The 21,747-nt window shown below is 35.2% G+C and overlaps 1 protein-coding gene across 1 annotated transcript; it reads right to left on the bottom strand.

Moving 5' to 3' along the window:
* Positions 1 to 4,050: 4,050 nt before the first annotated feature.
* On the bottom strand, positions 4,051 to 6,281 carry LOC134279813 (uncharacterized). The gene is made up of 2 exons (XM_062762225.1): positions 6,220 to 6,281; positions 4,051 to 4,526 (listed from the first exon to the last, which is right to left on the bottom strand). The coding sequence occupies exon 2, from the start codon at positions 4,493 to 4,495 to the stop codon at positions 4,172 to 4,174; it is 324 nt and encodes a 107-aa protein (XP_062618209.1). The 5' UTR covers positions 4,496 to 4,526; positions 6,220 to 6,281; the 3' UTR covers positions 4,051 to 4,171.
* Between the last annotated feature and the right edge of the window lie 15,466 nt (positions 6,282 to 21,747).

Here is a 21,747-nt window from a genome sequence, read left to right as displayed (position 1 = left end):
AATAACTTCATAACTTTCATTGAAATTTGCCAAGTGGTATATGAGAAATTAAAAATGTTACAACTCTATAGATGGACAGACAGACTAAATATAAACTAGAAATATGTCCATAGATATATATGCCCCACCTAGAGTATATTACTATAAGTAAAGCAACATGAAAATTTGCATTAGCGTATGAAACTTAATCATAATACTTTAAATAAAGGTCAGAGGAAAAGTCAAGGTAAAATATGTTGATACAGTTAAAAAGCTCTCATAAGTATGTGTCAGCATATTAATTTTAACATAAATTTAGAAATGGTTTCTTTAAAACTGACTTAAAATTAATTTGATAAAAGTGTGGTCAAGGTCAAATGAAAGGTCAAGTTCAAAAAATGTTAACATAGTTGTTTACATCAGTATGTATCAGCATATGAAGTTTGTCACTGATTTAAGAAAAGTGAGGTGAAGGTCAAAGGAAAGGTCAGGGTAAAAAATGTTGACGCAGTTGCATATCTCTAATCAATATGCATCAACATATGAAGTTTGACATAAATATCTTGAATGAATTCTTTAATTAAATCTGACTTAAACACAATATGATTAAATTGAGGTCAACGTAAAATACAAGGCCAAGGGAAAAAATGTTGATGCAGGTAAATAGCTTACATAAGTATGTATCAGCTTATGAAGTTTGAAACTGATATTAAAAAAGTGAGGTCATGATCAAAGGGAAGGTCAAGGTAAAAAATGGTGATGCGGTTGAATTGCTCTCATCAGTATGTAACAGCTGCCCATATGAAGTTTGACAAATTTTATCTTGAATGGTATCTTTAAAACTGAGCTAAACACTAATTAAATATAAGTGAGGGCAAGGTCAAAGGAGAGGTCAAGGTCAACATTTTGATACAGTTAAATTGCCTTTTGCTTACATCAGTATGTATCAGCATATAAAGTTTGACACTTAGGAAAAGTGAGATCAAGGTCAAAGGAAAGGTCAATAGGCATGTTCATGCAGTTGCATATCTTTAATCAATATGTATTGACATATGAAGTTTGATAAAAATATCTAGAAAGATATCTTTAAAATAAGGCTAAAGACTAATTAAAGATTAGTGAGTTTAAGGTCAAAAGAAAGCTCAAGGTCACAATGGTGATGCAGTTGAATATCTCATATGTATGTATCAGCATGTAAAGTTTGATAAAACTATCTTGAATGGTATGTTAAAAACCGAGCTAACCACTAATTTAAGAAAAGTGTGGTCAAGGTCAAAGGAGAAGTCAAAGTAAAAAAAATATGGATGCAGTTGCATAGCGCTTATGAATATCTATCAGCATAATATGAAGTTTGATGAAAATATTATGTATAATTTCTTTGAAACTGAGCTTTGAACAGAGCTAAACGCCAAGTGTGACTTAAGGACAGACAGAAGGACGGGAAACAGACATGACAAACACTACATGTATATGCCTCGGCCATATTCATGGCAGGGAATAGCAAAATGTGATAGAGAACAAGAGGCCTATGAGCCTTATGTGTCACCTGAGTACCATGAAACAACTTTCCAACAAATGAATTTGGTTAATGTTTTTAAATACCAAAAATCTTGATACATGTATAAGCAATTTTGAAAGAGGTGCCATTATTTGTCATAATTATCCACTGAGCATGCTTACTTCGGATACTTTTAAAATACCCAGAGGTACATTGTCATTGTTGAAAACACCATTTACCATATCAACTCAGTATTATTGGGGAAAAAAACACAATCGACTTGTAGGCGAGTATATGTACAATATTAAATTAAAGCAAAAAGCATCTTATATGGAAGAAAAAACGATTGTTGCAATATTTTTCTCTATCATGCTAATAAGATATTTCATTACTGGTATGCACATCACTATAATGTTTCCCTGAATAAAGAGCTCTGTATGTGTGACTTGCTTTAGCAGCATCAAAGTTGGGCCATGGGGTTTTGAGGATACATGTACAAAGGAGACCATATTCAGAGGAAGTAAATACTGTATACAGGCTTATTTTCACCTTTTGCTAACAGTTTTGCCTCATTTTAAATTTGCCCGGTCACAATTCTGTTTCAGAAATTAATGGTATACAGTATTCTTTGAATTTGCCCCATTTAAAATTTGCCCACTTTTTCCAAGGGGGAAAATTTGTTATCAAGTTTAAAAGGGGTCAGATTTCATCAGATGTTGGTTGTAGATGAAGACAATATGCCACTTGAATCATCATTTTAACAGTCACCAGCCTGCATCAGCCTGCATATACCCTGAACAGTGTACAGTATAGATGACTTTTACAGAATCGACAGTTATTCCCCTTTGCGGGGTTAGTCAGTATAAGGCACTGTTTTCCCTCTATAATCTTACCAACTTTATTGGTCAATATCTTTAGACTGAAATAAATTCTGTATGAATATGTTTATTATGTTGCAATACAGGTACAGATCAAATTTGTCCGATTTACGTTTGAAGATTTAAAATATTAAAATGTAATGTACCAAGGACCAAGTGGGAAAAACGATTGTTACGCCGACAACAGGAATGTGAAATTTGTACCAACAACTTGTTGTTACAAATGTTGTAAGGCTGTCATTTAAAATACACTGTATCATTTGATGTACTTTGACCCATATTTCTCTAGGGACATTTTATAGGGTTGGTCAGAATACATCAAACAAATTATACAGTTTTGTTATCTGCCTATGCAATGTTTTAGGGGCTACAAAAAGCTACTGTAACAATCTTGAATGTTACATGCATACATGTACATCTGATTGCAATCTATCTAGGGATAAGGAGTCTATCATACAGATTGGTCTACACAGATATTGTATAGCAACTAGGCCTCTGAACTACCTCATATCTGATTTTAAAAAAAATCTCTAAATGATGCAAACCAGCAATAATATCATTAATTTTTATTGCCACATTATACAAAAAGACAAATTGCAATGAGATAAAACTTTTTATCTTCTTTTTTTCTCAAATAAATAAATATATAGTTAAACATGACATTACGTAAATTTATATGTATTTACATCTTATGACTCCATATAATGTTACAAGAAGTACAAAAGTATATTCTGCAAAGCATAATCATAAGTATCACTTTCAATCATTGACATAATTGTGGTAGTATTAAAACAAACAACCTCTTTGGAACTCTAACATGGAACTTTTCGTGGACTAACCTAAATGTAGTAAATACAGTAACATCATAATCATCAACGTCCTAGAGATCGAATGCCGTTATTGATGCTGTTCACTGCCTTGGTGAATTCCTTGTAGGATGTTCCACATGACGCAATGTAAGCATGTGTTAGTGCCCTCTTCCTTCGGGGAGATATGGGTTTCCTCAATTTCCTTCCAAAGAAGTTCCTCTCGACAAGTTCATCCTCTAGGAATAACTTCCTGGTCAGAATCCACATGAAGTTCCCATCAGAGCAGGCTGTTGACTTCACATCAGCAAGGATATCTCGTCGTATTCTGAATTCAAAATCTCCTGGGACTACATCGGTGACATCTTTGATTTGGAGGATTGTTGCAGTTGAGCTACAGGGCACTGTCAAAACCTGATCGTCTTTGCTCTTCTTTCTGTTGTTTACCCTATCAGCTTCTTCCTGGACTGTGGAAACACCATCTTCTGATCCCTCATGATCAACGTTTTCCTCGGCAAAGAGAGTCTTCTTTGCTGTTAATGGAGAGGCACGACGAGCTGGCAGAGAACTTGCTGGCGAAGAGTGGCGGGCTGAAGATGGCGATAGTAAGGATGGTGAGGAGCTGCTGGCTGGAGGTGACGTAGGGCACCTCAGAGGAGATGAGCGGCAGGCAAGGCGAGGTGATGATCTAAGTGGTTAAGATTTGCAGGTTACAAGTGGAGAGGATCTCAGTGGTGATCTGAGTGGTGTTAAACATCGAACATTCACAGGTGAAGGTCTTTTCTCTTCCTCCTGAATTACTTCTATCACAGGTGTTGCACTTGGGTGGTAACGTGCTGGAATTTCCAGGATGGAGTATTCCACAGGTACAATTGTGACTGATGGTAGCCCTGGCTTGGGAGTCGATGTGTTTTCTGTTACCCATCTAACGATGTCGCTTACATTGGCAATGTTGTTGGTCTTAAAGGAAAGGTCAGCAGAAGTTGCATGTAGAATACCGAGAATCTCGTCTAGTTTGCCATGAACTGAAGACAGCTCTCCACCATAGGATTCTTCTGCACACTTGCTTCACAAGAAGTAAGAGAGTCTGTTTGGGTTGACACAGTCTTCCTCTTCTTTGCTTCATTCTGCTTGGCCAGAAGGTCTGTTATCTCGGTCTCATCCTGGATTACAACCACTTTCTCTGTTTGTGAGGAGGTGCAGATCTTGTTGTCCTTAAAGTACCCCATCTGCAGTTCGACAACCTCGCTCTCATCTGTTGTAAGCTCCTTAAGGTAGCACGGCTCACGGCGGGGGGAAGCAACAGTAGGCTCTTCCAGCAGCTGATCCCTCATACAACACTGTAACCTTCCTGCCTTTTAAACCCTGAAATGTTAACACAATCTTATAAAATTTTATGAACTTAGAAATTTCTCTGGACTACTTTATAAAATAAATGTACTTCTGTGTAAATACACCAAGGGTTGGCCAAAATGGTGGGAAATACTGATATTAGGACATTAGGAATTACCAGAAATACTAGCTGCAGAACTGTAGCTCTCCCAAAAAATATATATTAACAGACGGGAGAGCTACAGTGCCACCAATTGAACAAGAGGCCCATGGGCCACATCGCTCACCTGAGCACTACGGGTAGGAAAAAGTAGAAAATGGCTTTTTATTGTAAAGTTTTAATCCAGAAGTAGTCCCATGACCAATCATGGATTTGCTATTTTTTAGAAAATGATTTTTTAAGAATTTTCCTATATATATCTATAAAAAATTTAGTTGGCCATTTTGGCCCCGCCCTACCCTGGGGGTCATGATTTGAACAAACTTGAATCTACACTACCTGAGCATGCTTCCATATAAATATGATGAATTATGGCTTTGTCATTCTTGAGAAGATTTTTAAAGAATTTTCCTATATATTTCTATGTAAAACTTAAGTCGGCCATTTTGGCCCCGCCCTATCCCCGGGGGTCATGATTTGAACAAACTTGAATCTACACTACCTGAACATGCTTCCATATAAATATGATGAATTATGGCTTTGTCATTTTTGAGAAGAAGATATTTAAAGAATTTTCCTTTATATTTCTATATAAAACTTTGGTCGGCCATTTTGCCCCCGCCCTACCCCGGGGGGACATGATTTGAACAAACTTGAATTTACACTACCTGAGCATGCTCCCATATAAATATGATGAATTATTGCATTGTCATTCTTGAGAAGAAGATTTTTAAAGAATGTAACTCCTAAAGATAGTGACCCTGTCCTGCCCCTGGGGGTCATGAATTGTATTTGAATCTGTACACTACCCCAGGATGATTCTACATAAATTCCAGCTTTTGTGTCAAGTGGCTTTCTTTTTAAGTGGTCAAGGCCTTCAAATTTAATGATTTAAGTTCCCCTTTTACAAAGGGATGCCTTGTACCAAGTTTTGTTAAAATTGGCCCAGTGGTACTTGAGATTGTAGACACTACAATGTTTGTAGAAGGATTAAAACCAAATTTTTATGGACTTTGATCTATAATTAATCTATAAATTTATTAATTTTACTAAACTGAAAAGAAACTTGAATCGGAAAATCTTTTTGTTCTTAAAATACAATCAGGGAAACATGTTCTGCTACAGAGTGCTTATGGATGTGGAGAAGTAATACATGTACTCTCTCTCTATATATAATATTGCAGTTTATTCAATTTAATTAATTGTATATTCCCACCACTAGTAATTCCTAGCCAATCCAGATTACATCTAGAGGAACCTTGGTCACTCAAATTAAATCTTCTCCCTTTTTATTTCACAATGCCTTTATTCTCTTAAATCTTCACCGAAACAATTATATACACTGTATGTGAAGGGTAGGGTATAATTGCATTATTTATGGACTTTTTTTCCCCGCTATTTCACCGTGTGAAAATAATTACATTGTTTTAAACTTGTTCATGTTGTTCAGTCATGTTTCCGTTTCAGAAATAATACTGATTTCTTTGCAAAGGGGAAAAGGGGTGACACTGAAACTTGGGTGAAAATTTTCCTGCATACTTCATACATGAAATAATAATAATTAACCTCTATCACTCTGCTTCTAGTCTGTTCATGTAAGGCTGGGTCTTGATTGCTTTCATCCTCCTGTAAATAAAGAACAAAATCACATGTAAGCATGTCGAAATAGTGATGAAAAATGGAAAGACATTACACTTCCTATCATTCCACGCCAAAAGAAATAAATGTTTGTAGAACACATATGCCCCCTTCCCAAATGATTGGATTTAATCCCATTTATCTCAGTATAAGGGATATAACTCTGTCAAAAATGGCTCAACCATACCCAAAACAAGAGTTTCTCATGACTAGATATTTTTATGATAAGTCTGTATACTGAATATCATTACAATATGTGCAACCTCTACAAAGAAAATGAACAGAAACTGTAAATAATCGGAGTTGGACAGACTGACCAACAGGCAGCAGCAAAGAAATTTGACCTTCCTTCTTTAAGGGGGGCCTAAGTATCTCACAAAAATATATTGTTAAATCAATTTTATATAGTAAATTAATGAAAGGTGCCTACAAGTACATCAAATTTAATAAATAATTTTCTAAAATGATGCTTAATAAGCAAAGAATCGTCAAATAAGGTATTTCGGGGTATGATTAACAGGTAAACAAATATGAAAAAAAAAATCACATTTGAAACTCATATGCAATGAAAAATTAAGAAAACAAGTCATGAATATGGTATTTTTTTTCCATATCAGACAGAGAAAAAGTATCCAGATTGTGTACAGTCTTTTAGAAAACGGTAATTTATATGTTCCTCGGCTCTTTAAAATAATGTCGAATTTAATATAGGTATCTGGACAACTTTTCGTGTGATTTTAAACTGAGTTCCATGAAAATACTTTATTTTTTACATAATTCAATAAGAGCCAAAAGTACGGGAACAAGTTTTTTGTTTTTGAAAAATCAGATTAAGCATGGTGGTGAGAGGGTCAGAAATTATAGCATTGTTACAACGCGAAATGTAATAACAACGCAAAATGTAATAAACCTGGATTATTACATTTTGCGTTATTAAATTTTGCGTCGAGATCAACGCAAAATGAAATAACACAATTTTTAGATTATTACATTTTGCGTCGAAATGTAATTAGACAAAATATAATTAATATTTTTCATTGCGGTGAACAAAAAAGATCATATAATTGATTCAAATATATACATGTAACCAACATGGGAAATGCGCTGTCAAAATATTTTGAACTTTAACAATGAGATCAACGTTAGGGCTTTTCCCGGACATAAATACATCAAATTGTATCGTTTTTCTGACTCTGATTTTAGTTATATTGAATACAACGTCCTTAATTATAAAGAATTAATTTAGCTTTGATTGGCATATTTTTGATAGTCTTATTAAATTTCTAACCAAAAAAAACATATTTAATTAACAAAAAATAAAAGCTTTTGATATGCATTTTCGGCACGTAAACATTGGTTAACAAATGAATAGAAGAGTATGTGTGTGTCAACGAGGATAGGAGGGGCAGGGATAGGGCGGGGTGTTTACTTCGTATGTTTATTATTGTCTTACTGTGGACATGCAGAAACAATCCGTTTTATTATAGGATGGAAAGAAAGAGAGAGAGAGAGAGAGAAAGAGAATTTGATTTTGCTTGTCTGCAATGCTGGAGATTTGCATGGAACAGTATGGTATCATTATTGTCAATAAACCCCTTCCCGCTTTACATTTACACCTGCTAGTACAAATGAATATTTTTTTTTAATTCAATGCAGTTGTCTATAAAAAAGCAAAAGCACACAGGTCAATACCCCAAACAACCTTGTCCACAGATGCACGTTTCTAATTTGCAACACATTTTATATGAATGCATTTATTAAACTGATTTAGAATACATGTAACTAATTACACTGTAAATCAATATATTTTGAAAATCATTAATTGTAAGAAATTAATCTATTTATTTCTTTTGTTTTATTTTCTTTCATAAGCCACTAGACTATTGGAAATTGTACTCAATCTGTTAAAAAAATATGTTATTACATTTTGCGTTCCTGCCTTTTGCTTAATCTCGACGCAAAATGTAACAACGCAAAATGTTATAATCCAAAAATCGTGTTATTACATTTTCCGTTATTACATTTTGCGTTGATCTCGACGCAAAGTGTAATAAGGCGAAATGTAATAATTCTCCAAAATGTGTTGTTACATTTTGCGTTATTACATTCTGCGTTGATTTCGACGCAAAATGTAATAACGCAAAATGTTATAATCCAGGTTTGTTACATTTCGCGTTGTTACATGTATTACATTTCGCGTTGTAACATAGCATGCTTGAAAATATTTTGTCAAGAAGGATATGGAGATAATTCAGTATTCAATATCGAAGTCCATGTATAAAACAATACAAAATAGAATCAAAGGAAACACGGACCTCCGAAACATCAGAGCTGGGATCCGGTGCCATGGAGGAGTTAGCATCCCCTGCTGACCGGTGACCACATGATCAGGTTACATTTATAATAGGAAAATCCGTTGTCAATTCAGTGTATAAATAATGGACTTACAATTAGTATAAAAAACGTCAGTCAGCGTTTGATTCAATAATAAAATTGTATCTGCATACAAGGTCATTGTATCGTTCGTAAAACTTACGAAATGATGACTTTAAACGAGTCTGCCGATATTTTTGTTTAATAAACCTGCCTGTCAATAATTTACCTCGTTTTAGAAATTATTCATACGTAGAGAATGTTCTTACGTATCGAATCAACTGAGATATATATACTCCGTATGCAGGTGACGATGGTATACTGCTGCATAAGTAAGGGAAGTTGACTATAGAAAAGTTAAAGTCATCACGTTTATCATATAGCATGGTTGTTAGATTGTCCTTTTAGACGTCCTTTTGAAGTAAAATATCGAAGTATGAAACAGATGTGTCAGACTCTGTGGTATCTTTTATCTTTAGCTCATTTGGATATATCGTATCGACGTAGGAATGGGAAATTACCATTGTTAGTTGACAATACGTCATCGATATACTAGTATCTAAAGTCGAGTTGAAGGCCACAGCAAATGTTTCCTCCTTTTACGGTTAAGATTTCGCACAAATTCTGCTTCATATGAAGATAAAAATAGGTCTGCTTATAACGGAGCCATTTGGTACCCATGGGAATTCCAATAGATTGTTGGAATACCTAGTCAACACATAGATATTGCCAATCAGAAACTCAAGCATCTCTTTGATGTCAACTTAAGAGTACTTGTGTGTGCAATCAGAATGTCGGCAGGGACCAGTACGTTATCTATCTAATTCTTTTTTCACTTCTGGATTATTGAACACAGAAGGATAGGTGGTTTTCATATTGCCCCTCAATATTTTAATACGTGGCCTTAACATGGATCTGATGCATTAAAATCAATTCTGACAAGGTGCCAACGTCTTCTTTTTCAAATCTGGCCCATCGCCTGGCGTAACAGAATCCGTAATATTTACCGAATTCCGACGCCAGTTGAAGGATCGGGGTTTCCTATAGCTATATTTAGGACCTTTTAAAATAAGTGATCTAAGATCTTCATTATTAACTATATTTACGGCACCTGTAATGACGTGTCCAGCAGGACTATAGTTATATGGCGAAGAAGAACATGAACACGATGGAGGATTATGTTTCAGATACTCGGTATCCTGGCCATGTAAAGTTTTCTTGTATTTGAAAAGTTTGCAAGCAATGGACGATGTAAATATGCAGAAAATACAAGGTGTAGTCTTTAACTTGAAATATGGTGGAATACAAGACTGGACCTTTTTGTGATTAAGAATATAACTTAAATTAACTGCGCCAATTCCTTTATTAGGCTCCGTTTTTTCCGTTTCAAATGCTAAACTGTTTCATGTTATTAACTCTACTTAGGGCTATAGTTAGGTTTATACAATCAATTATCTTCTTGGTCTCACTGGACATATCAAGCCATTTTTGCACACTTCAGGATAGTCACAATTGCAATTTTTAAATGTCAACTAATTTACAGGTCCTAAACATGCTAAAGATAAGCATATCTCTAAAATTATATTATTTGGAACTGCAAGTCAAAACACCGTACGTATGTGTTTTTGAAATGTTGAAATTAATTAGCAATACATCCATGAAATATTATTTCATTTCTTTAAATTGCTTGTTAAATAGTGTTTTTAAATCTACAACTTTGAATATACTTCAATTTTCATTTCAACAATTGGAAATTGCCTATGACTTTATAGAATGATGATGGCGTGATCATAATTGTGTGACCTACCTGAATTTCCTCTGTCCTCTAATAACCACGTTACAGTTAATATCAAATTGTATAAAGAAATATTTGTTTCATCATGGGTACTGATAATAAATGTCAGTTTTGTTTAAAACTACTTAATCACAGTGTCTCTGTTTTAAACTCATTTATTTTGTTTATTTTTCGCGAATTCAGTCGCGAAATGACCGCAAATATTAGCACTTCGCGTTCGTCTTGCGCCACAGTTAAATTTTAAATGATGGAGGACCCTTATTAGCATATGGAAGTTTAAGGAAAAGGCTGATTGTTTTAGCTGCATTTTCTTCCGTAAAACGTGCGGGTTTAAAAAATATGAAACGCCTATCTTTCCTCTATCAATAGTTATAATAAAAAATAACATTTATGAAACGTTGGTCACTATTGATAATCAAGGCCAGGGGTAAAAAAAGTATAGTGTTTTAAGAAAGGTCTTGTCATATGTAATATTTAAGTGAAAGGTGAAACCATAAATGGTCTCATCCAAAAGTTATGGCCCAGATTAAAGTTTTTGAAGAGCAGGTCAAACTTCAATATCAAGGTCAGAGGTAATAATCATAGTGTATTTAAAAAGGTTTTGTCACAGGTAATATACATCTTTAGTATTAAATCCCTATCTTTTCTCATTGAAAAGTTTTGTCAAATTTAAAGTTTTGTTTTGTGACAGACAGACAGACTGACAGACTGATGAGATTAAATGTTCCCTCGCTTTGGCAAAAGCGGTGTACAAGAACATCGGATCACATAAGATTCATCACACATAATAATAGAACCCTTATTACTATCGTTAAATGCTAAGAAAACCTTCATAGGAAATGCAAAGAAAATTAAGACAAAGACACCACGCAACTGAGTTAAGGTAGGATTTTTCTCTGGTTTCCTAGTAGAAATATTCAATGTAGATTTGCTTATTCGTCTGATATATTTAGATGAAGGAGATTTAAAAGACCATATTTTTCTTTCCTTATCACAATTTTACAACTATAAATAGAAATGGTCAACTGTGTTTGAATACTAGCAAGGACTATATTTTTGGCGGAATGGTGGCGTATGAAAATATCTTCTTTTCTGCCTGTCAAAATTATTATAGAACTACGAATTTAGTTATAATTTTTACACAATCAAAGACTAGAATTTTTTCCAAATGTAAGCCAAATTAATAATAAGGAACTAAAGATTTAAAATATAACAAATAAATATGATTTTCCAAACCAACAACAATTATGCTGGCTTTTAAAAGTTTCGACTCTAAGTACAGATATGAGCCAAAACTCCATAGAAAGTGGTTTTACTCTCTTACTAAACGGTCAAAACTTTTTTGTTTTTATATCATTTTGAATCTTTATATGACTGCTTTACTATATGGAAATATTCAATGTAAATTTGCTTATATGTCTGATATATTTAGATGAAGGAGATTTAAAAGACCATATTTTTCTTTCCTTATCACAATTTTACAACTTTGAATAGAAATGGTCAACTGTATTTGAAAAATGGCAAGGACTATATTTTTGGCAGAATGGTGGCGTATGAAAATATCTTCTTTTCTGCCTCTCAAAATCATTATAGAACAACAAATTGAGTTATAATTTTTACACAATCAAAGACTAAAAGCGTTTTTTAAATGTTAGCTGAATTAATAATAAGGAATTAAAGTTTTAAAATATATCAAATAAATATTAATTTCCGAACAAACTACAATTACGTCAGCTTTTAAAAGTTTCGACTCTAAGTACAGATATAAGCCGAAACTCCATAGAAAGTGGTTTTACTCTCTTACTAAACGGTCAAAACTTTTTTGTTTTTGTATTATTTTGTACCTCTATATGACTACTTTACTATATGTGAAAATAAGAAAAATTTAAATATAGAGCGCATATAAAAATAACTTAAATATCCTAAAAATTTAAGAAAAATAGAGAAAATTTGGAGTAGACAAAATCCATTTTTGTTAAACTATTTGTGTCAATTTGGTAATATCATCTTTATAGACCTTATATGGTAATATCTTTTTATGCAAAAAGAAAACCATTTAATCTTTTGACATAAGAGATCCAATCGCAACTTCTCGGGTCTTTTCGACTAGCGGAAAAACAACCTCGAATGTATAGGGTAGACGTCATGACAACCCTTCCTTTTCACGATCTTTTAAATAAATGCATGGAGACCTTTTATTTGTAGAATATAGTGTTTAATTTTATTCAATGTAATGATATTACCTAAAATATACTATAGAGGGGACTTCTTAATCCGTCTATCCTATATCTGAATAATCAGGAAATGTATAAATGTTTAACATCCGGTGATGATAATACATTCGAAATTGTTTTTCCGACCTCTGACGAAAAGACCCGAGATGATGCGATTGATAAGAGATCCTAACTCATGATTGGATGCAGTTATTTTTAATTTTAAGGACTTATTTTTGAGTCCTCACCTTTATTTTTTCTAATAATTCAAAACCTTAATATCAGTGTACTTGTTGCTTATAATTTTGCCTTTAAGAATGACGTTTACTCAGGTTTCAGAAATCAGAGAGGAAATTTTATAAAGTATAATATATTGAATCAAAAATTGTTCTAAATGTATAAAATAACCAAGTTTTATCTCAATATCAATTTAAAAATTTAATATGTAAGTAATCGAAGAAACTATACAGGAACAAAACTCAATGTATTGATATGCAGAGGAAATTCAGACTAAATTTGTAATTTTTCATTTTTAAAATTTTTTTTTACTTTTTGCAATATTAATCGCAAAGTAAAGGTTACATGTAATTTAAGACATCATTTTTCAAATTTTATTTGTGCTTAAGCTCATAAATTATTTCAAATAGAAGAATGCTATAATATGAAGAAAATCAAAAACATGTATAAAAACCACTGTAGACAACATACATGAATCTCAATAATTTGATCATTGACCCAATATAATATTAATACCATGAGAATGAGGGTAACAAAAGTAACCAGAGACTATAAATAATTAAGAGTTCTTATCAGTCAGATTTTTGCAATATTTGATTAAAAATAGGGAAAAAATATAAATATGACAGAGGAAATTCGGACTGTAATAATTATCACATTTATGGCCCAAACTCTACTCATTTCTTTTTATCTGTCTATAGAGCAACTCTGTTCCATTGCTATAATATTTCATTATTTAAAGAGTTTTGTTGCTTGTAATATTTTGTTAGTGAAAAAAAAATGGTCATAGTATGAAAAATTGAGGTATTTCCCGAGAAATATTCAGGGGCCCCTAGCATGAAAACGAGGTCAATGACCTAGTTATTTGAAACTGAAATTTAACACAAGAATCATAGGTACACAATGTGCAATAGTTGGTCTTTCGTACTTATCAGTGGAATTTTTAGTCATCTGAGTAAAAGTATACCTTAATTTGCAATACTTACCCGTCAAGGCCAAAACAAATGTAATCGAATGTGTAATTACTCGACCGTGACCGTCTTTGCTAAAAAGCATGAAGTTCGAGTTCCATGCGTTTTTCGGGTGAATTCTTCATATATTTTATTTCCACGTGTTCTCCATCTTTAATTGATAACGAAAAACAGAAAAGAATTTGATTACAAGGCGATGTACGTCCACACAACAATGTGAAAGAGAAGATGAATTGGCCGAAGCTGGTCGTAGTTAACGAGAGTTCTGTTTCCTTTCACCGTATGAATTTATTTTTCTTAAAACCTTTTATAATTACCGTCCGAAAAACCTACAAAGCGTAACTGAATTCCTTTTAATCATTAGAAGTCGCTAGATTTTCAACAAACACAACAAAATCATCTTAGGGTTTATCCAAAAAAATCAATGGAACCGGATTTGCCCCCACCTCAATATCAAACTGGAGGAGTGGGGAATACATGTAATGAGATATTATGTAATTTGTCAGTAAGGCGCAGACACTTTCTGTAAGCCCCCTTGTTATCCTAATCTCAACCCTAACTTACATGTACATGTATTGAAGAAAGACCGGAGTGTAGTGAGACAGCTTTTCCAGCAGCAGAATCTAGCGAAACTAGAGGAGGATCTAGTCTCCACATAGAAAAACATTCAATAGAAGAACTTTTCGTAAATAATGTGACCTCTTTTAGGATCGGTTGTCTTGCTGTGAATTCGTTTGAATGGAGGATGAAGCAGTATTTTAAATTGTGATTTTTTAATTCTAGGGTGCCTTAAAGTTTCTGCATATTGTGTTTAATTGCTTGAATGAAATAAATGAAGTGCGAAAAATTGTTTTGCTACTTTTTTATCATGTGTACTTAAATTAAATTATACTGTTATAAGAGTGGTGTAAAGCAAAAACTTGCCTGGGGACTTAGAAATTTTGACTAGTATATAAAACGGTCAAAACTAATCAAACTAATACCATCACTTAACAGTATTGTCGGCGTTCAGATTTTAGAACGCAGTTCGCTATTCGCAATTCAAAAGTGAATTGCGTTCTAGAACGCAGTTCGCAATTCAAAATTTAAACTTAAGCTGTTTGGTCTGAAATTTTGTGGGTGGGGTACTAGGGGTCAGTTACCACTTCTGTGAAAAAATGGTGATGGTACCATCTCTAGTTTCCGAGATATGGCCGTCCAGTTTTTAGCCCTGCTATATAATGCTATACGAATAAACATCGGGTTGGGAAAAATTGAAGTCCCATACCCCGGGATCTGAAATTTTAAGGGTGGGGTACTAGGGGTCAGATACCACTTCTGTGAAAAAATGGTGATGGTACCATCTCTAGTTTCCGAGATATGGCCCTCCAGTTTTTAGCCCTACTATATAATACTATACGAATAAACATCGGGTTGGGAAAAATTGAAGTTCCCTACCGCAGGGTCTAAAATTTTGTGGGTGGGGTACTAGGGGTCAGATACCACTTCTGTGAAAAAATGGTGATGGTACCATCTCTAGTTTTAGAGATATGACCCTCCAGTTAAAGCCCTACTATATAATACTTTACGAATAAACATCGGGTTGCGAAAAATTGAAGTCCCCGACCCCGGGGTTTGAAATTTTGTGGGTGGAGTATTAGGGGTCAGATACCACTTCTGTGAAAAAATGGTGATGGTACCATCTCTAGTTTCCGAGATATGGCCGTCCAGTTTTTAGCCCTACTATATAATACTATACGAATAAACATCGGGTTGGGAAAAATTGAAGTCCCCTACCCCGGGATCTGAAATTTTGTGGGTGGAGTACTAGGGGTAAGATACCACATCTGTGAAAAAATGGTGATGGTACCATCTCTAGTTTCCGAGATATGGCCGTCCAGTTTTTAGCCCTACTATATAATACTATACGAATAAACATCGGGTTGGGAAAAATTGAAGTCCCATACCTCGGGGTCTGAAATTTTAAGGGTGGGGTACTAGGTTTCAGATACCACTTCTGTGAAAAAATGGTGATGGTACCTTCTCTAGTTTCTGAGATATGGCCCTCCAGTGTTTAGCCCTACTATATAATACTATACGAATAAACATCGGGTTGGTAAAATTTTAAGTCCCCTACCCGGGGGTCTAAAATTTTGTGGATGGAGTACTAGGGGTCAGTTACCACTTCTGTGAAAAAATGGTGATGGTACCATATCTAGTTTCCGAGATATGGCCCTCCAGTTTTTAGCCCTACTATATAATACTATACGAATAAACATCGGGTTGGGAAAAATTGAAGTCCCATACCCCGGGGTCTGAAATTTTAAGGGTGGAGTACTAGGGGCCAGATACCACTTCTGTGAGAAAATGGTGATGGTACCATCTCTAGTTTCTGAGATATGGCCGTCCAGTTTTTAGCCCTACTATATAATACTATACGAATAAACATCGGGTTGGGAAAAATTGAAGTTCCCTACCCCGGGGTCTAAAATTTTGTGGGTGGGGTACTAGGGGTCAGATACCACTTCTGTGAAAAAATGGTGATGGTACCATCTCTAGTTTCCGAGATATGGCCCTCCAGTTTTTAGCCCTACTATATAATACTATACGAATAAACATCGGGTTGGGAAAAATTGAAGTTCCCTACCCCAGGGTCTAAAATTTTGTGGGTGGGGTACTAGGGGTCAGATACCACTTCTGTGAAAAAATGGTGATGGTACCATCTCTAGTTTTAGAGATATGACCCCCCAGTAAAAGCCCTACTATATAATACTTTACGAATAAACATCGGGTTGCGAAAAATTGAAGTCCCCGACCCCGGGGTTTGAAATTTTGTGGGTGGAGTATTAGGGGTCAGATACCACTTCTGTGAAAAAATGGTGATGGTACCATCTCTAGTTTCCGAGATATGGCCGTCCAGTTTTTAGCCCTACTATATAATACTATACGAATAAACATCGGGTTGGGAAAAATTGAAGTCCCCTACCCCGGGGTCTGAAATTTTGTGGGTGGAGTACTAGGGGTAAGATACCACATCTGTGAAAAAATGGTGATGGTACCATCTCTAGTTTCCGAGATATGGCCGTCCAGTTTTTAGCCCTACTATATAATACTATACGAATAAACATCGGGTTGGGAAACATTGAAGTCCCATACCTCGGGAGTCTGAAATATTGAGGGTGGGGTACTAGGGCCCAGATACCACTTCTGTGAAAAAATGGTGATGGTACCATCTCTAGTTTCCGAGATATAGATTTTCCAGTTTTTAGCCCTACTATATAATACTATACGAATAAACATCGGGTTGGTAAAAATTGAAGTCCCATACCCCGGGGTCTAAAATTTTGTGGGTGGAGTACTAGGGGTCAGTTACCACTTCTGTGAAAAAATGGTGATGGTACCATATCTAGTTTCCGAGATATGGCCCTCCAGTTTTTAGCCCTACTATATAATACTATACGAATAAACATCGGGTTGGGAAAAATTGAAGTCCCATACCCCGGGGTCTGAAATTTTAAGGGTGGAGTACTAGGGGCCAGATACCACTTCTGTGAGAAAATGGTGATGGTACCATCTCTAGTTTCTGAGATATGGCCGTCCAGTTTTTAGCCCTACTATATAATACTATACGAATAAACATCGGGTTGGGAAAAATTGCAGTCCCCTACCCCGGGATCTGAAATTTTGTGGGTGGGGTACTAGGGGTCAGATACCACTTCTGTGAAAAAATGGTGATGGTACCATCTCTAGTTTTAGAGATATAACCCTCCAGTTAAAGCCCTACTATATAATACTTTACGAATAAACATCGGGTTGGGAAAAATTGAAGTCCCCTACCCCGGGGTCTAAAATTTTGTGGGTGGGGTACTAGGGGTCTGTTACCACTTCTGTGAGAAAATGGTGATGGTACCATCTTTAGTTTCCGAGATATGGCCCTCCAGTTTTTAGCCCTACTATATAATACTATACTAGTAAACATCGGGCTAAGGGATATCGAAGTCCCCTACCTCAAAACCTTAAATTTTGTGGGTGGGGTACTAGGGGTCAGTTACCACTTCTGTGAAAAACTTGTGATGGTACGATTTTTAGTTTTTGAGAAAAGGGCCTCCAGTTTTTAGCCCTATTATATAATACTACATGTATATGAATAAACATCGGGCTCGGGGACATCGAAGTCCCCCAACCCGGCTTCTGATATTTTGAGGGTTGGGTACAAGTTACATATAACACATGACCATGACCTCATTTGTCTGAAACTTCATATGCTGATACATACTGATGTAAGTATTCAACTGCATCACTTTTCAAGATAATCTGAACAAATTTCATACAAATTTTCATGTTGCATTACTAATACCCCGGTATACCTTCGGCGGGGCATATATGTCCTATGGACATATATCTATTTTCTTCCTGTGACATTGAACGTGCACAAAAAAACCTTGAATAAAGATCAAGTCAAACCCTCAAGGCATTAACAATCTTTGTATTAAAGAAAAACCCACCAAATTTATCCATAAGTAAGATATGGACTAGATCACAAATTATGCATTTTTTCTTTTAGTCACATTAAACTTACACAAAATAATTAGAATCAAGGTCATGACTCACCGTCAAGTCATTAGCAATCTTTGTGTAAAGTGGTAGATCAAGGTTTTTTGCATAGAAAATATAATTATGAACATTTTCTTAAAGTTGAACTTGAACTTGCACAAAATAATGAACTTAAGTCAAGTCGACGTCATGGCACAACCTCAAGTCATAAGCAATCTTAGTGTGAAATGGGAACTCACTAAGTGTATACATAAAATATGGGCCGGACACGAATTATGAAAAAGTTTCTTCCAGTGACCTTGAACTTGCCAAAATGACCTTAGGTTAAGGTCATGGCACATCCTTGGGTCATGAGTAATCTTTGTAGGAAGATATAAATTCATAAGTTTCATCAAAAGATACATGTGGACCGGACCCGTTTGCACATGTAACCAGACAACTATACAGATAGAGAGACAGATAGACGGACAAGTTAATTCGTATATACACCTCAAAACTTCGTTTGGTGGATAAAAAGATGAAAGAGAAAACTTATGGCTGATACAAATTATGTTTTTTTCAGTTTTTTTCCAGTTAACAAACGTACCTGGTATAGTCCTTTCATACGGTCAATTCATTTATACATCGACGCCACCAAAAAGAGTATTTTGCATTTCTGTGAAGTCTATATGCACAACTATATCTATGGATAAACATCATGCAAGGGCAATATCGGTACATGTATAATATCAAACAAAAGTTGATAATGACATTTTTACAACTTAAAAAAAATGAACTTAGATTTTAAATCTTGCTATGTAAAATTTTCATATTCATGGAGAAAGAAATCTAAAAATAAATTATAAAAACACTTTTATCAGGGCATATAAATCATATCCAAAGATATTCGCTAAATACTGGATATCCTCTTCCACTTTAATTATTTTTAAATTCTTCCTCTGTAACCCTCCCCCCTTTTTTGATTGCTGGATTCTTATTAAAATGGTAAACCCCCAATTCCCCTATTTCTAAATTATACACATGTACATGTAGATCTAATCTGTTATATTTTAGTAGACATATTTTTCTTAAGAAATATAATTCCGAAATGACAATATAGTTGAAATGAACTTTGAGGTGAATGACATTACAATCATTAAAATAATATATAAAAATCAAAATAATCGGAATATAAACTCGAATTCTTTTTTTCCAATTTCTGATGTAAATACAGAAACAATGCAATAAATTATTTACCAGTATTAAATGGAAGCTAAACATAGTTTCGTATAAAAACGAGGGGTTTTTTCCGAAGAAAACAATGACAAGAAGGGGTTTGCCTGCTATTTATAGGAATGAAGAACATATATTCCAAATTTCGAGCCCGATGTTTATTCGTATAGTGTTATATAGTAGGGCTAAAAACTGGAGGACCATATCTCAAAAACTAGAGATGGTACCATCACCATTTTTTCATAGAAGTGGTATCTGGCCCCTAGTACCCCACCCCAAAAAATTTCAGACCTCAGGGTAGGTGACTTCGATGTCCCCGAGCCCGATGTTTATTCATATAGTATTATATAGTAGGGCTAAAAACTAGAAGTCCATATCTCGGAAACTAGAGATGGTACCATCACCATTTTCTCATAGAAGTGGTATCTGGCCCCTAGTACCCCACCCCCAAAATCTCAGACCCCACGGTAGGGGACTTCGATGTCCCCGAGCCCGATCTTTATTCGTATAGTATTATATAGTAGGACTAAAAACAAGAGGACCATATCTCGGAAACTAGAAATGGTACGATCACCATTTTTTCATAGAAGTGGTATCTGGCCCCTAGTAGCCCACCCCCAAGATTTCAGAACCCAGGGTAGGGGACTTCGATGTCCCCGAGCCCGATGTTTATTCGTATAGTATTATATAGTGGGGCTACAAACTAGAGGACCATATCTCGGGTAGGGGACTTTGATGTCCCCGAGCCCGATGTTTATTCGTATAGTATTATATAGTAGGGCTAAAAACTAGAGGACCATATCTCGAAAACTAGAGATGGTACCGTCACCATTTTTTCATAGAAGTGGTATCTGACCCCTAGTACCCCACCCCAAAAATTTCTGACCCCAGGGTAGGGGACTTCGATGTCCCCGAGCCCGATGTTTATTCGTATAGTATTATATAGTAGGGCTAAAAACAAGAGGACCATATCTCGGAAACTAGAAATGGTACGATCACCATTTTTTCATAGAAGTGGTATCTGGCCCCTAGTACCCCACCCCCAAGATTTCAGAACCCAGGGTAGGGGACTTCGATGTCCCCGAGCCCGATGTTTATTCGTATAGTATTATATAGTGGGGCTACAAACTAGAGGACCATATCTCGGAAACTAGAGATGGTACCATCACCATTTTTTCATAGAAGTGGTATCTGGCCCCTAGTACCCCACCCACAAAATTTCAGACCCCAGGGTAGGGGACTTTGATGTCCCCGAGCCCGATGTTTATTCGTATAGTATTATATAGTAGGGCTAAAAAGTGGAGGGCCATATCTCGGAAACTAGGGATGGTACCATCACCATTTTTTCATAGAAGTGGTATCTGACCCCTAGTACCCTACCCTTAGAATTTCAGACCCCAGGGTAGGTGCTTCGATGTCCCCGAGCCCGATGTTTATTCGTATAGTATTATATAGTAGGGCTAAAAACTAGAGGACCATATCTCGGAAACTAGAGATGGTACCATCACCATTTTTTCATAGAAGTGGTATCTGGCCCCTAGTACCCCACCCCCAAAATTTCAGACCACACAGCTTATGTTAAAATTTTGAATTGCGAACTGCGTTCTAGAACACAATTCACTTTTGAATTGCGAACTGCGAACTGCGTTCTAAAATCTGAACGCCAGTATTGTCTTCATGATTATGTGAAAATTTCATTTATTTTAAATATAAGAAATATAGTTTTGTGTGAGAAGAATCCTACCTTTAGGCTAAATATGAGCTTTTCTATGCAAATGAGCTAATAAAAATGCATGAATTGTATACTTTATGTACGGAAAGAGTTCAAATTGATTTTCTTATACATACTTAGTATCCGCGGTTTATTAAGAGTCATTCCGCGAGAAAAACATGAAGAACTGTCCAAATGTTGACATATCTTAATGAAATTTGGTGGGTAGTTTGACTTTATAATATGTTATTCAAAAATGACCAAAAAAAATTCCCATCATTAAACATGGCAGCCGTAGGCAGCGCCACCTCCTTTTTGCACATTTAAGTGCAAATGCACTAAAAAATTCAAGCAAAATGGTATAATTCACATTTGATTGACCTTACTCAAAATTAAACTTGCATTTCCATT

The sequence above is a fragment of the Saccostrea cucullata genome, unplaced genomic scaffold, assembly GCF_032062105.1.
Source record: "Saccostrea cucullata isolate Sc308-1 unplaced genomic scaffold, CSIRO_AGI_Scuc_v1 ctg1762, whole genome shotgun sequence".
NCBI lineage: Eukaryota > Metazoa > Mollusca > Bivalvia > Ostreida > Ostreidae > Saccostrea > Saccostrea cuccullata.
The sequence above is the reverse complement of the archived record's forward strand: the minus strand, read 5'-3'. Positions and strand labels throughout refer to the sequence as shown.

What these genes read in the sequence shown, in the direction of transcription:
- LOC134279813 (XM_062762225.1), bottom strand. Translation starts at nt 4,495, where the DNA reads ATGAGGGATCAGCTGCTGGAAGAGCCTACTGTTGCTTCCCCCCGCCGT.